We start from the raw sequence: 14,561 nt of genomic DNA, 5'->3' as shown, positions 1-14,561 counted from the left end.
AACTGTATTCACTATCCTTTAATAAACCATAATATGAAAAAGAATATATATATACACATATATATCTGTGTGTATAATTGCATCACTTTGCTGTACCCCAGAAACTAACAAAACACTGTAAATCAACTATACTTCAATTTAAAAAAAAAGTCTATTTCTCATAGATTTTCATCCCTCTTTCCCTCTATATTGATGAGCCAGTGTGATACTGGATTTGTGTGAAAACTCATTTGTTACTGGGCTTTTCTTTTTGGCTTCTACAGAACCTTGCCTCCTGGAATCCATCAAACCCTGAATGTCTCTTACTGGTGGTGAAGGAACTTGTGCAACAGTATCACCAGTTTCAGTGCAGCCGCCTTCGTGAGAGCTCCCGCCTCATGTTCGAATACCAGACGTTACTGGAAGAGCCACAGTATGGCGAGAACATGGAAATTTATGCCGGGAAAAAAAACAACTGGGTAAGGTTTTTCGAGAAAGGGAGAAAAAGGTCACTTAATCTGTAATAGAATAAAATAATCAATTCCAACATTCATTTATAATAAACCCTGGCCATTTCCTTAGATAAACATGATTGAGGATGCCCGGATACTCTCTCAGTCTCGCACCCACAGCCCCTGACTTCTGAGTGTCTGCAGCTGGGAATATGAGTCTCCAAATTTTACAGACTTCCCAGGCGATATCTTTGAGAATCCACATAAACATTAAAGTCTCTTAAAAACTCTGAATTATGAGAAAGTATATCGTATCTCAGTCAGATGAGAGAGGTCAGTAACTCCAGAGCTAACTAGCTTATGTGGAGCCTTTTATGACTTCTTTTACATTGTGTGATCCTTCAAAGACACAAGTCAGAGTGTATCACTCCTCTGCCCAGAACTTTCATATCCCTCTCTTTTTTTCTCACAGTAAAAGCCACCGTCTTTCCAGGGGTATCAAAGAGCTCAGCGTGATTCCCCTTACCACCATCCTCCATCCATCGTTCTTGCTCTCTCTTCATCTCCTGCTTTGCTTTCTAAAAATAATCATCTCAGCCACACTAGTGCCTCGCTGTGCTGCAGACACACCAGACATGCCCCTGCCCTTGGGTCTGTGCATAGCTTTCCTGTCATCTGGCTTGTTTCCCCTGTATAATCACAAAGCTAATGCCCTTCCTCCTTAAAGATTTTACTCCTATGTGACTTTCTTAGGAATGCCTGTATTAACACCCCCAGTTTTTTTAAACAGCTTTTTTTGAGGTATTATTTTGATATCATATATCCACCCATTTTAAATGTAAAGCTAGTTGAACAACCACCATCAATCCAGTTTTTGAATGGTTCCATCATGCCAGTGATATCCCTCAATGCCCATTTATAGTTAATTCTATTCCCACCCCCAGTTTTGGGCAACCACTAATCTAGTTTCTGTTGATACAGATTTTCTTTTCTGAACATTTCATGTACTTGCATACTTGGGAAATACTGGGTTTGGTTTCAGACCACTGCAAATAAGCAAATATCAAAATAACGTGAGTTACATGAATTTTTTGGTTTCCGAATACGCATATGAGTTAATTTACACTACACTGTAGCCTGTTAAATGTGCACTAGCATCGTGTCTATAAAAAACTTTTGATATGTTCTGCTTAAGTCCAGCGTACACACAGGGGAGGCATTACATAAGAATGAGTACCCCCAGAGATCATTGGGAGCCTACCCCACTTACTTATTATGTTTGTTGTTTGTCTCCTCCCAATGGAACGTAAAATTCCACAAAAGCAGAGATATTTGTTCACTGGAAATATCATAAATACTTAGAACAGTGCCTGGCATATTGTTTACATTCCATAAACATTTGTTGAGTGAATGAATGAATGAGTAAACTCTAGTTTATTTAAGCACAGAGTAAGTTTAGGTTCCCTTCTCTGTGTTAAGCCTCTCAGATTTCTCTCAGTCTTTCTTTTCTTAGGTTAAACATACCTCTCCCTTTTTGTTCTTCAGCTCTTTCTCAAAGGACATGTTTTCCAAGGTCTTACATGTGATTAATGCCGTTGAATCAGTAGGACTGAAGTTTATCCTTGTTACAAATCATCTTGTTTGTTCAGTTCAAGGTTTTTTTTTGTTGTTTATTATTTTGTAAATTTATTTTGTTTATTTTATTGTGGTAAAAGACACGTAAAATTAAATTTGCCATCTTAACCATTTGTAAGTATACGGCGCAGTAGTGTTAAGTTTGTTCTCATTGTTGTGCAGTCACTCTCTAGAGCTTTTCCATCTTGTAAAACTGAAACTCTGGACCAATCATGTTTGGGATCGCATGTACACCCGTGGTGGATTCATGTCAATGTATGGCAAAACCAATACAGTATTATAAAGTAAAATAAAGTAAAAATAAAAAGTTAAAAAATAAAATAAACACTAACTCCATTTCTCTGCAGCCCTTGGCAGCTACCTTTCTACTTCCTGTCTGTATGATTTTGACTCCTTTAGATACCTCAGATAAGTGGAATCATCTAGCATTTGTCTTTTTGTGATTGGCTTATTTTGCTTAGCATACTGTCTTTGAGGTTCATCAGTGTTGTAGCGTGTGACAGGATTTCTCTCCTTTTTAAGGCTGCTTGGTATTCCAGTGTACACTTATGCCACATTTTGTGAATCCATTCATCTGTCAGTCAACATTTGTGTTGCTTTCACCTCCTGGCTATTATGAATAAGGCTGACTACACCTGAGTATGTGCAAAGATACTCCTTTGAATTCTTTTGAATACATCCCCCAGAGTAGGATTGCTGGATCATATTGCTAATTCTGTTTTTGATTTTTTTTTGAGAAACCTCTGTACTGTTTTCCATGGTGGCTGCACCATTTTATATTTCTACAAGTAGTGCAGAGTTCAAGGTTTTAAACTGTTATTTTGAAACTTTAGTCTATTCATATGGATAGTAAGGAAAACTTTACTGAATTTAGTTTATCCTCTAATCCAAGCATTTCTCATATTAAACTATCAACTTAGTTGTCCTTTCAAAAGAGTTGTTAGGTTAATTTGGCATGACTTCTTGATGAACCTGTTTGTGTTGTCTTTAGTACTGATAGATTCCTTTAAAGACAGGAATCACTGTCAAACTAATTGGTCTTTAGTTTTTAGGATTTTCCTTCCTACCTAATTCCCCCTTTTAATATTAAGGCTGACTTTAAATTTATGCAGTTTTATGGTGCCATTTCTGATCTAAGAATGTTTGAAATTATGTTCATTGGCCCAGCTAATACTTGAGTTGTAGTTCTCCTGAGTGTAGGAGTATAGGTAGTTTGAATTTATGGTATATTTAAAACTTCCAATTTAATGTTACTGATTCTCCATTCTTTACTTATAAAACCTACTACTGCTATGTTTACCCCCAGTTTATTTTCATATGCTGTTGAGTAGTTTGTAAGCATCAGGGCAATGATTATGGACTGAGGGGAAGTAAAGAAACTGAGAACCCTGTAATAAGACAAGGTGGACAATTAGGGGTTAAGCTTACAGCAAACCAACCCAAGGAGGAGATCAATGGAAGTAGGAGTTGAGACACTAAAAGTAAAAATATAGGTATATGAGTTAGTTCCCTGTCCAAAAACAGAACATAAAGGTGAGTCTTACAGAATGAAACACATTGGAGCTTGATGTGCTGCTTCAGGAATATGGTAAAGGACAGCTTGCTACTGGAATTCAAATATACCCCAAGAATTTGGTTGACAAACATGGGACCCTAGCAGAAAGAAAGGAGTTTGATTTTGAGATGAGATCTTTTGAATCAGAGGCTGTATTAGTTTCCTACTGCTGCTGTAACAAATTACCATGACCTTGGTAGCTTAAAACAACACAGATCTATTACCGTATAGTTCTGGTGGTCAGAAGTCCTAAGTGGGGCTCCCTGGCTAAAATCAAGTTGTTGGCCAGGCTGCGCTCCTTCTGGGGGCTCTGTTTCAGGGCTGAAGAAGTCAAAGAAATGGGCAGATGTGCTTCAGAGGTATTATCTTTGAGAAATGGAGAAGCAGAAAGATCCTCAGGGCTGTAGAAAGTAAAAACATACTGGAGATTTTTAAAAGAAATTGCACTCAGGTCTTTAAGTGGATGATTTGCAGGCATTTAAATAAGAATGCAATAGTTAGTTGGAAGAATAGTTAGGTAACTAAGAAACAGTTATGGCAAACTTATTTTATCCCTTTAAGGAAGGTGAATATTAGATTGTCTCGTTTTCAGCAAAGCATTCAGTCATTCTCTCTTAGTATTCTACTGTGTGCTCCTTTCTTAGTTGTCTGAGTCTCTGGAAGAGCTACATCTAAGAGGTTGGATGTACGTCTAGTTTGCCATCAGATGTCTTGTGAAATGTCACAGAGCTGCTCCTTTGATCCTATTTTGTTCATTCTTTTATTAGGTAATTAAAAGGCACGCTTTTCAGTTTTCCTGATAACACAGAGCTTGGAAAGATAATTATTTTGAAAGACTACAGAATCAGTATTTTAAATTATATTTATATGCTCTGGAATGCTGCACCATACCTGTAAGATATAATTCAACAGGGCTAAGCCAATATACAAGTGATAAAGAAAGTCTACTATGCTGCTAATGGTTGGAGTAAAAAAAAAGCAGTCCTGGCTTTTGCTCATGAAGGTGTTAAAATCCAATTAAGAAGACTCAACATGTATTTGTAAAAAATGAAATAGCAATGCTAAATGGATTGCCTCAAATGGGATGGACAGCCTGTATATGAATTCAGAAGAAGACCCAATCACTGAGAAATGGAAGGAACTATGGAGCCTTCACTGGTGAACCGAAACTGACATAGGCCCTAAAGGAAGGTGGAGATAGGTAGCACTATAGGTAGAGGAGGCCAGTGGGTTATATGGTTGCAGAAAAACTTCAGCGGGAAATTCCCCAGTGTTCAGTGATTAGGACTTCCACTGCAGGGGGCCCAGGTTCTCTCTCTGGTTGGGGAACTAAGATCCTGCAAGCCATGTGGTGCAGCCCCCAAAAAAGAAAGAAAAACTTATAGGCATAGCATATGTGGGAGACAAGAATTATAAGTATTCATATGACTGGTTTACGGATCAGTAAATCACATCTATTTTGTCTTATTGTAGCAAGAAAACATTTTAATATGAAATAAATTGATATAGGAAATAAAATATGAAAACTAATGTATTCTTTTAATAAAATAGAGTAAGAACCAATATGTTCTTCCTAGGCTAAATGTGAATCCATGTATTGTGGTTCTCCTGATCCTACTAGTCCACCTGATAAATATTTTCTGTAAGGAATCTTAAGACTGTGCATAATGACTGAAGACCTTTGGATTACAACATCCTGTGTTCATTTGAGAGGATGGTGGCTTTCTATTCCCCTTTCTGTTTCCACCTTTGCCATTACTGAAGTTTTCTTTCTAGAACATATGTTTACATTCTTAACCTTCCATTTCTGCTCTAAAAGTACAAGGCTCTTAAAATCCTGAGATGCCTCTTCTGTTTTACCATCAGTTGGCAAAAGGAAAAATTTAAAAACCATGTAGAAGAGAGAGTGAAGGCTCTCGTCTCCTGTCAACCTTCTGACAAGCATGTTAATTTGAATTACACTGGTTCTCCATGTCACTGCAGACACTCCTCTTTTTTCTCCTCAGTTTCCAGTTAGAGGATTTCAGCAAGTGCACATTTGAAAGTAAACACTAAAATTAAAAAAAATCAGCACAAACTCTTTATTATTCTTTACCATGGTCTTTTTATGAAGCCATCTCTCTTATTGCTTTGTCCATCTCCTTTAATGAATAGAGTTTTTAATGAGTAGAGTTTTGAACACTGTTTTCTTAGTCTGTGCTGGTTTTATAATTTTTAACAAATGCCAATTTTTTTTAAATCGAGAGAAAACAGACGATACATTGGGATGCAAGGTTACCTGTTCAGAATGAAGAATTCTAATGTTCCTGCATGATCAGAGTAATTTTAAGAAGATATATTAAATAGTTACAGATTCACAAGAAGTTGCAAAATAGTACAGAGAGGTCTTATATACCCTTCACCTGGTTTTCCCCAGTGGTTATATTTTTATAACTAAGAAATTGACATTGATACAAAGTATGTGTATGCCATTTTATCACATGAGTAATTTTCTGTAACCACCATTCTAGTTAAGATACAGATTACCACAAAGACCTCCCAACTGCTATTTGAGCAGTTATTTTTAAGATTAGAATTTTAATTTTGATGAATGTCCCAATGTAAGCTATAGATACTGAAATTATATATACTGTTTTGATACAATATATCAACATAAAGGTACACTATAAGTTTTCTCAATGGACAAAATTTAAGGTCTCACTTTATACTGTAAATAATTAACTGCTTTCCTGCTTGTGTCAGTAGTATCTAAAGAACCAATGTCAGTTAATAGTAACAAAGCACAGTAAGCAAACTTGTGAATTTTTCTTTGGCTTTTGTTTTAATTCCCAGAGCTCAAAGTTGGTTTGTCATCCTTAATATTTTGATCAAAGGCATTTTTCTTTCCTGCTATGAGAAGAATGTTTTGAGATGTTCTAAAACCACATATTTTCACATATTTTACATATTAAAGATCACCAGTGGGTGATCTGTGAGATAAAATATTTTTTAGCAACTGATTTTATCCTTTTGTGGAAATTTTCTTAATAATGATATATGATGGAGACCCCCCCCCTTTTTTTTTTTTGCTGTACCTGGCCACAAATCCTGGTAAGATTTTAAGAATTTATGGCTTATAAATTAAACTCTGGCAACATTTTAAAATACTGTGCAGAGAAGAAAGGAGCCATTTCATGATAGCTCTTCATCTGAATTAATGACATGCTTTTGTCACCCCAACTTGCTGTGGTATTATGTTTGAAGGAAAGTATATGAGCAGTGTTAAAAGATAAACCGAGACATACTAAAATTTTTAAGTTTATTTGAGCAAACGTTGATGCAAGGTGGTTAGGAGCATTCTACTGCTAAGAGTTATGGGCAAGGGATTTACAGAGAGGACTTGGAAGAAAAGCAAGGCAGTTGTTTGGCTAGAGCTTGAAGCGGTTGCATTATTTGGGAAAGACTAGTTGGCTGTTTGTGACTGGCTATTCTTCTTAATCTTAAGACATTTACGGGAACTGATTCTGGCTTAGGTTTCCGTTTGCTTAAGTTGGCTACCAAGGCATTAGAGTCATCTCATCCTTATGGTCTCCTTGTTTGATTAATTTTATAGCAAGGTGGTTCGAGTATAAGCTCCTTTAGGGCAGAGGCTTCAACAGTACGTGAACAGTGAACTTTCAGATGTTCAAACTGGGTTTAGAAAAGGCAGAAGAACAAGAGATCAAATTGCCAACTTCATTGGATTATAGAAAAAGCAAGAGAATTCCAGAAAAACATCTTACTTCTCCTTCATCGACTATGCTAAAGCCTTTGACTCTGTGGATCACAACAAACTGTGTCATATACTAGTCATATAACACACATGTGGCTACTGAGCACTTGAAATGTGGCTGGTCTGAACTGAAATGTATGCAAATGTGAAATACACAGCAGAGTTCTGGAAACTGGCACAGAAAGTGGTCTCATTAATAATTTTTCATGTTGATTATATGCAGAAATGATAGTATTCTGGATATACTAGATATATATTATTGAAATTAATTTCATCTTTTTTTTTTACCTTTTTAAATATGGCTATTAGAAAATGTTAAATAATGTCAAATTGCATAGAAGGATCAGAATAGCTGGAGGGTCTGGAAGAGGGTGACCCTTTTACTGCTGGTCACGATGATGGAGTAGATATTCTGGTGACACCATTTTGCCACATGGAGCAGGGGATACAGGGGGCTTCTCATCATCTCTGTTTAATTTGTGCCACTTGGGAGTTAAAGTCTGATGGCATTTCACTGTGGCAGGGATAAACTTGTGGTTGCTCCTTTGGAAAAATGTGTAGCATGGTAGTGAAATCTATTAGAGTCACTTCTTATAACTGTCCAGGTTTGTTTGTTTTTGTTTTTAACCGCCTGGAACTATTAGGCGTTGAACATTATTTAAAATAATAGAACCAATGACAGGGGCACTGACATTTTTATTGTTTGTATAATGGAATTTGTTATATTGGATATTGACCTGTATGTCACTAAGAGTACTTAGGATCTTGTCACAACAGTTTATTTCTCAGGTTTTTACTTTATTCACTAAAAGTAGTTGTGTGCGTGTATGGGTGTGTATGTTTGGGCCTAAATTTCTTTATATCTGAAGATGTTTAAAGTGAATAGTGCCACCTGGAAAGCCCCTATATACATACATATTCCCCCTTTTTATGCAAATAGTAACATATATTACATACCCTGTTTTGCAGCTTACTTCTGACTTTATATAGCTCAGATCTTTTTTCCATATAAGCATTCCTTTAAAAAAATGCTTTGTATATTATTACACTGAATAATTGAACTGTAATTTATTTAATATGAATTTTATTGTTGGGCATTAAAGTTGTTTTAAATCTTTCACTGTTACAGATAACACTGTGGTAAATAATCTTGTACATCTGACTTTGCCTGTGTTCCAGTATGTCTATAAGATAAATAACTAGAAATGGAATTATTGGATTAAAGATTATGTATGTGTTTATAATTTTTTTACCAGAATGCCCTCAGAATGTTTATACCAATTTATTAACCCAGCAGCAACATATGAGAGTGGTTGTTTCTCCATAGCATTGCCAGTCGTAAATTAAGCATATTTGCAGATTTCTGTCATGTTTCGCTTTGCATAATGGCCAGGTAGCTCCTGTTAGACTAACCTATCCACAGATACAAAGCCATGTGCCTTAAGGCACTGGAGAGTGATCAAAAGCAGGCAGATATTAGATGGGAGGTTGATACTTAGAAGGGAAAGCAGAGCTTATGGGATAAAATCTAAACGTCTAATATGTGTGAAAGAAAGCAGGAAAATAATTTGAATAAATAATGCCCAGATATTTTCAAATAGAATGGAAGACATGCACTTACAGATCGAAGACTCTCAACACACCCCGACCAAGACAAATGCAGGGAAAAAACAAGGCACGTCATAGTCAAAATACTGAAAACCAGACATAAAGAGAAAATCTTAAACCACCATAGAAAAGAACACTTTACATACAGGAGAAAGTTATTTGTGTCACCACTAACTTTTCATCAAAAACAGTGGAGGTCAGAAGACAGTGCAGTGCTATCTTTAAAGTGCTGAGAGATTTCTCCCAGTCTGTTTGGTGAAAAATGATACTCAGTTTAGTTTTGATTTGTATTTCTTTTGGTACGAATGGGGTTAAGCATTTTTTTTCATATGCTTAAAGAGTCTCTTGTATTTATTTTCTGTTTATCCTTTCTTTTTGTTCTCTTGGGTTTTTAATCTCTTCATTAAGAGCATTGCTGTTTGTGATGGAGTTGCAAATATACTTTCCTCAATTTGCCAGTTGTCTTTTAACTTTGTTGATGGTGGTTTTTATCATCCAAGCAATTTTATGATCGGGTAGTCAAGTTTGTCTATTCTTTTGTGGCTTTTGAATTATAAAGTCATTCCTGCTGCCAGGTTTTATAAAGACATTTGTCAGTGTTTTCTTCTATATGGTTTCAGTTTTTACATGGAAATCTGTAGTCCACTTGGAGTTTTTCCTTATATATGATGTGAAATATGGGCCTAAGTCTTGTTTGTTTCTAGATGGCTACCCAGTTGTCCCACATTATCAGCCAGGCACTAAATCTTCTGGACTGATTTCCTGTTCCATTAGTATGTCTCCTGAAGCCACAGAAGACTATCCTGCTGTAATTACTGTGTGTCTATATGATGCTTTGCTGTTTGGTATAGCGAGCCTCCTTTCATTGCTTTTCTTCTTCACAGTTTTCCTGGCTGGTATTTTGTCTTTTCTTCAGAATAGAAGACGTTTATCAGTTCCTGGCTGGTATTGATTGTTTATTTTTCCACAGTCTTTTGACTCAGCTTTTTAAAGTATCCTCAAGTAATGAGCCCCAAAGCTTGGACAGGGGCTTCAGGCCAGGTCTTCCTGAATATGCTCTCAGAGCTCTCTGCCCTTTTATGGATATTATTTTTTGGAGGTTTTAATTTATAGGTGTATTACTTTACTTTGGATTAATGACTGACTCACTCACTAGAATATAAGCTCCAGGAGGGCAGGGATCATATTTCTTTTACTCACTGTATTTGTAGTGCCTCATATAAGGCCTGGCACATGTGAGGCTCTTAATCTACAGTAATGAATAGATGAATAACTTTTGAACCTTGAGGTTGAGTTTTGACTGTCTATTATACTCTCAATGACTTCAGGCAGGTTTCTTGACTGTTCTAAGCCTCAGTTTTCTCATTTCTAAAGTAGATGTAAATGAATTATACCTACTGAACTGGGCTGTGGGAATAATTAAATGATATACCTTAGAAAACATTTTTGTGAAGTGTGAGATGTTCTAATTAGACTAACTTGGCTTTCCTTCTTACCTGTGGTAGATAATTATGTGTTTAACAAGGAACAGTCTCTAGATTTAGGCTGTTGGTTCGGAGTCCATTTGAAGATTCATCCTTACCAAGCTGTCACCCAGCTGAAGTTAGTCACTCTTGAGTATTTCTTAGCTTTTAGCCACCTAAGCATTAAGACAGTCAATTTCAGATAACAGCTTGTTTGTTGACAGCAGACTGTCTCTAAGAAAGGAAGTACAATTTCACTTTGCAGAGCAACCTTGTTTTGGAATCCATTCTGCACAAGATGTCTACCTGCCACTTCTGAAAGGAAAAGAGAACTACGACACAGCTGTTGTTACCAGAAGAAAAGCTTAGACCTAATAAACTGCCAAAACTCAGCGCTGTTAGTTTAAGGTACTTGCCAATGTACTATAACTTGAAGAAAAGGGAGGATGTGCATATTTATTGCTAATGCTGGGGAGATTGCCATTAAAGCAGTTGGCAGAATGGCTGACATTTTAACGGTCGTAGGTCAGATCATCTTCTGCGTCTATTGAGGAGAAGATTTGACCAAGGATTGACAAAAAGGAAATCAGATGATTCTGTTGACTTGGCTGCATCTAAATGTCTCCTTTTCGGCTTACAGGAAAGATTGCTATGGAAGCAGTCTTTGATGTTGCAACAGAGTGGCTGTAAATTGCTTGAATAACTGTTGGAACTTCAAATATAAAAACAAAGGAAGAGTCACTGTCTGAGGTCGAACTTGAGGAGTTTTCACTTGTGTTATGCTCCTCATGTAATGTTTAGGGCTCAAACATTTTACATTAGGATATGTTTTCAATCACTGTTTACTCAGTTTCCCATAAAAGGGTTCACTTACAGGTTGCAAGGAAAATCTGTGGCAACTGAAAACTGAATTCTAGAACCTTAGTCTCCAACATTTCTGACGCTGTTAGAAACAAGTGCAAAATTTTCTTTGTTCTCTCAAAGGCAAAATGAAGAACGTATAGTAAGCTTGAAAGTTAGAGATCATAAAGCACTTTGTATGGTTTCCAAAAAGTTCAAATTCTTTTCACACTTTTAAGCTCTTTTTTATTATTAAGTTATGTAAATCAGCCCTTTTCTGATAAACAAATTAATATTAATCCTGAGATCAACATTTCTTTTATTGTGAATTTAGCTGTATAAATCAGTCTTTTGCCACCAAACATAAATTTATATTAGTTCTAGGATCAACATTTTGAGAAGGGATAAAGTAGGGACCGTCTGAGCATTTTAAAAAGAATGTTGGGCAAAAATAGCCAGTAGAATAAAAATACATTGTGCAAGCTAAAATAGGGCAAAAGAGCTAAAATGCAGCCCATGGACTAAAATAACTGGCAGTTCAAATGAGTCCAAGGGCTAAATATGTGAATATCTTCCGATTACCTTATATGTAGAAGAGTTTTTAATTTTTTAAATTGCACATTTCACTTCTTTTGTTGTTGTTTTCAAAAATAGTCTAAGAGCCATTGAGTCTAACAAACTAAAAGATCGGGGTTTGTTAACTTTAACATTTTAACCTACAGGTTGACATTTTTAGGCTAGTAGGTAAAATGGCTATTGATTGGTAGGGAGTTTATCTAGTAGGCATTTAATGTTCACTCATTTTATGAGTGATTCTTGCATAGCCTACAGGGGTTTAGCAGTGGTGCACACTGGGGAAGTTTCTAGGAGACCTGAGATCAGTGTTAGTGCATATTTATGCCAGAGACACTGACCTTGTTGCTGTTTCTTGAACATTCAGGTGGACTCCTGCATCAAGCCTTTTTATGCTTGTTCTCTTTACCTGAGACATTTCCGCCCATGTTTCATATGGTTTACTTCCTCACCTCTTTCACATTTTTGATCAGTTGTTAACCTTGTCAGATGCCTCTATGAAGAAGCTAAATCCCTACCATCTGAGACTTTTGAGCCAAGGAGAAACGTAATCTGATGAACATTGAAAGGATCTCTCTTCCTGTGGTGATGGGAATCAGTTGCACATGAGTGATGGCTGAAGCGTTTAGGTGTGGTTGCAGTCATCCAGGCTGGAGATAACAATGGCTCATGTCAGACGGCTATGGAGGTGGTGGAATGTGGCTGGACTGAGGATATAAATTGACAGTAGAGTCAGCAGGATTTGCTGCCACTTGGAATGTGGAAGCAAGAGAAACATAAAAGTCAAGAGTGATGCTGAAGTTTTTTGGCTTGAGAGATAGAATGAAATTGCCATTCTCTGAAATGAGGAATGAATATCAAAAGGAAAGTACAAAATCAAGATTTGGGTTTTTGTTGTCATAGCTGAATAAATGAAACTTGAAGTAGAAAAAGATCTGAGATGGAGATAAAATATTTGAGAACCATCCAGGCATAAAATCAGGAACCTGGATGAAGTCACCTGGTCACCTGGGTAAAGAAAAGAGGTCTTGGGGAGAAGCACTGGTACCCAACAGTGTTAAGAGGTTGGGGAGACCAGAGGGAGGGCCAGTGAAATAAAAAGCTCAGAGAGACTGGCTCTTGGAAATCAAGTAGAGAAAGTTCCAGGAAAAGAGTGATCAGCTATGCTGGAATGCTGCTGATAGAACAGCTAGAAGATAAAGACTGAGAAAGGACATTAGATTTGGCAATGGTGTGGTCACTGGTGACCTTCGTGAGCTGCTTTGGGAGAGGGATGTGGCGGCAAGGCTGACTTAAGAGGCTTTTGGAGAGAAAAATAAAAGAGAAAATGTAGACCGCAAATATAGACTAATCTCTAGAGAAGATAATTTTGTATAGTAGAACAGAGAAATGAGATGGGACTTGAAGAGACCTTTCAGATGATGTTTGCACGCTAATGGGAGTGAGTGGGTAAAGAGGAAAAAGTAGAGTTTACAGAAGATGGATAAGGGGGACCATTGCTGGGAACCTGTATTCTTTGATGAGTCTTCCTCCCTCTATAGCCCTGTATGCATCACTCAAGGGAGACTTCTGTTCTTTCCAAAATCTCACTGGGCTGGATTACCCTCTTATGTGTTAGTTGCTCCGTTGTGTCCAATTCTGCGACCCCATGGACTGTAGCCTGCCAGTGTCCTCCGTCCATGGGATTCTACAGGCAAGAACATTGGAATGGGTTGCCATTTCCTTCTCCAGGGGATCTTCCCGACCCAGGGATGGAACCCAGGTCTCCTGCATTGCTGGCAGACTCTTTACCCTCTGAGCCTGCAGAAAAGCCTCATATTCCCCTCTTGTAAGTTCCTGTATAATTCTGTTTCTCCCATACATACACGTTTCAAAGTATGACCTCTTGTACTTAACACTTCACAGGGTATGTTAGTCCTCTAGCAGCTTCACAGAACACTAAAACCACACTTTCTAGTAATCTGGGACTATAACAGAAGGTAAGAATTTTATCAGACTCTTTCACAAACCTTCTCCTCCCGTCCATCATGACGAGCTGTTTATAGACCCTTAAGTGGCTCTTAACTGTTCTCTTAAGTGTTCGGTTGTGAGTAGCCTGTGCAATTAGGGTTCCATACTGTGTCAGAGATGATTCTGAGGTTTCTGGCTTGAGAGACCAGAAGAATGGAATTAGCATTTACTGAAAAGAGGAATAAATATCAAAGGAAGAGCACAGCTGCTGAGCCCTAAGGAGTAGCATCATTTCTCACCATTGGCATTCCTGGTGGCATGATGACTTCTGGGACCTCAGCATTGATTCTGGCCGTTTGGTTCTCTGTTTTCTGCCTTTTCTGTCATGGGATTAGGCTTGTGGGATTGAAGAAGTACTCTGTCCTTAGCCAGAGATTGATGTTAGTTAAAAAATGTTGCATGCAGTAAAACAAACACAAATATGTGGGTGGTAGCTATCATTTTTATCTTTTGAGCTCAAGGTTTATATTTCTGTTTGCATTTTCAAGGTTTTAGGTCACAGTTAGGGCCAGGACCTTGAAGCCAGTCACTTGGGTATTTGTAGAAAGGAGTGGTGACTCTTGTGAAATCTTATGTAAGAGGTGTGCATACATCCTTAAGTGTGTTCATCCACCCATCCATAAACAATATTTATAAATGCTTGCTGTATTTAGAGATGTGTTAGGGAGTTTGAAGTGCTTGTTTTATCAGGAGGG

The 14,561-nt window shown here is 37.3% G+C and overlaps 1 protein-coding gene across 2 annotated transcripts in view; it reads left to right on the top strand.

The window, feature by feature from the left end:
* BABAM2 (BRISC and BRCA1 A complex member 2) overlaps positions 1-14,561 on the top strand; it is a 399,166-nt gene that overhangs the window by 116,078 nt on the left and 268,527 nt on the right. For both annotated transcript variants that reach the window (XM_052647953.1, XM_052647954.1), the window contains exon 4: positions 264-458. In XM_052647953.1, the coding sequence (XP_052503913.1) occupies positions 264-458 (195 nt within the window). The remainder of the gene's footprint in view (positions 1-263; positions 459-14,561) is intronic.

Source organism: Budorcas taxicolor, chromosome 11 (genome assembly GCF_023091745.1).
Source record: "Budorcas taxicolor isolate Tak-1 chromosome 11, Takin1.1, whole genome shotgun sequence".
Taxonomy (NCBI): Eukaryota; Metazoa; Chordata; class Mammalia; order Artiodactyla; family Bovidae; genus Budorcas; species Budorcas taxicolor.
The sequence above is the reverse complement of the archived record's forward strand: the minus strand, read 5'-3'. Positions and strand labels throughout refer to the sequence as shown.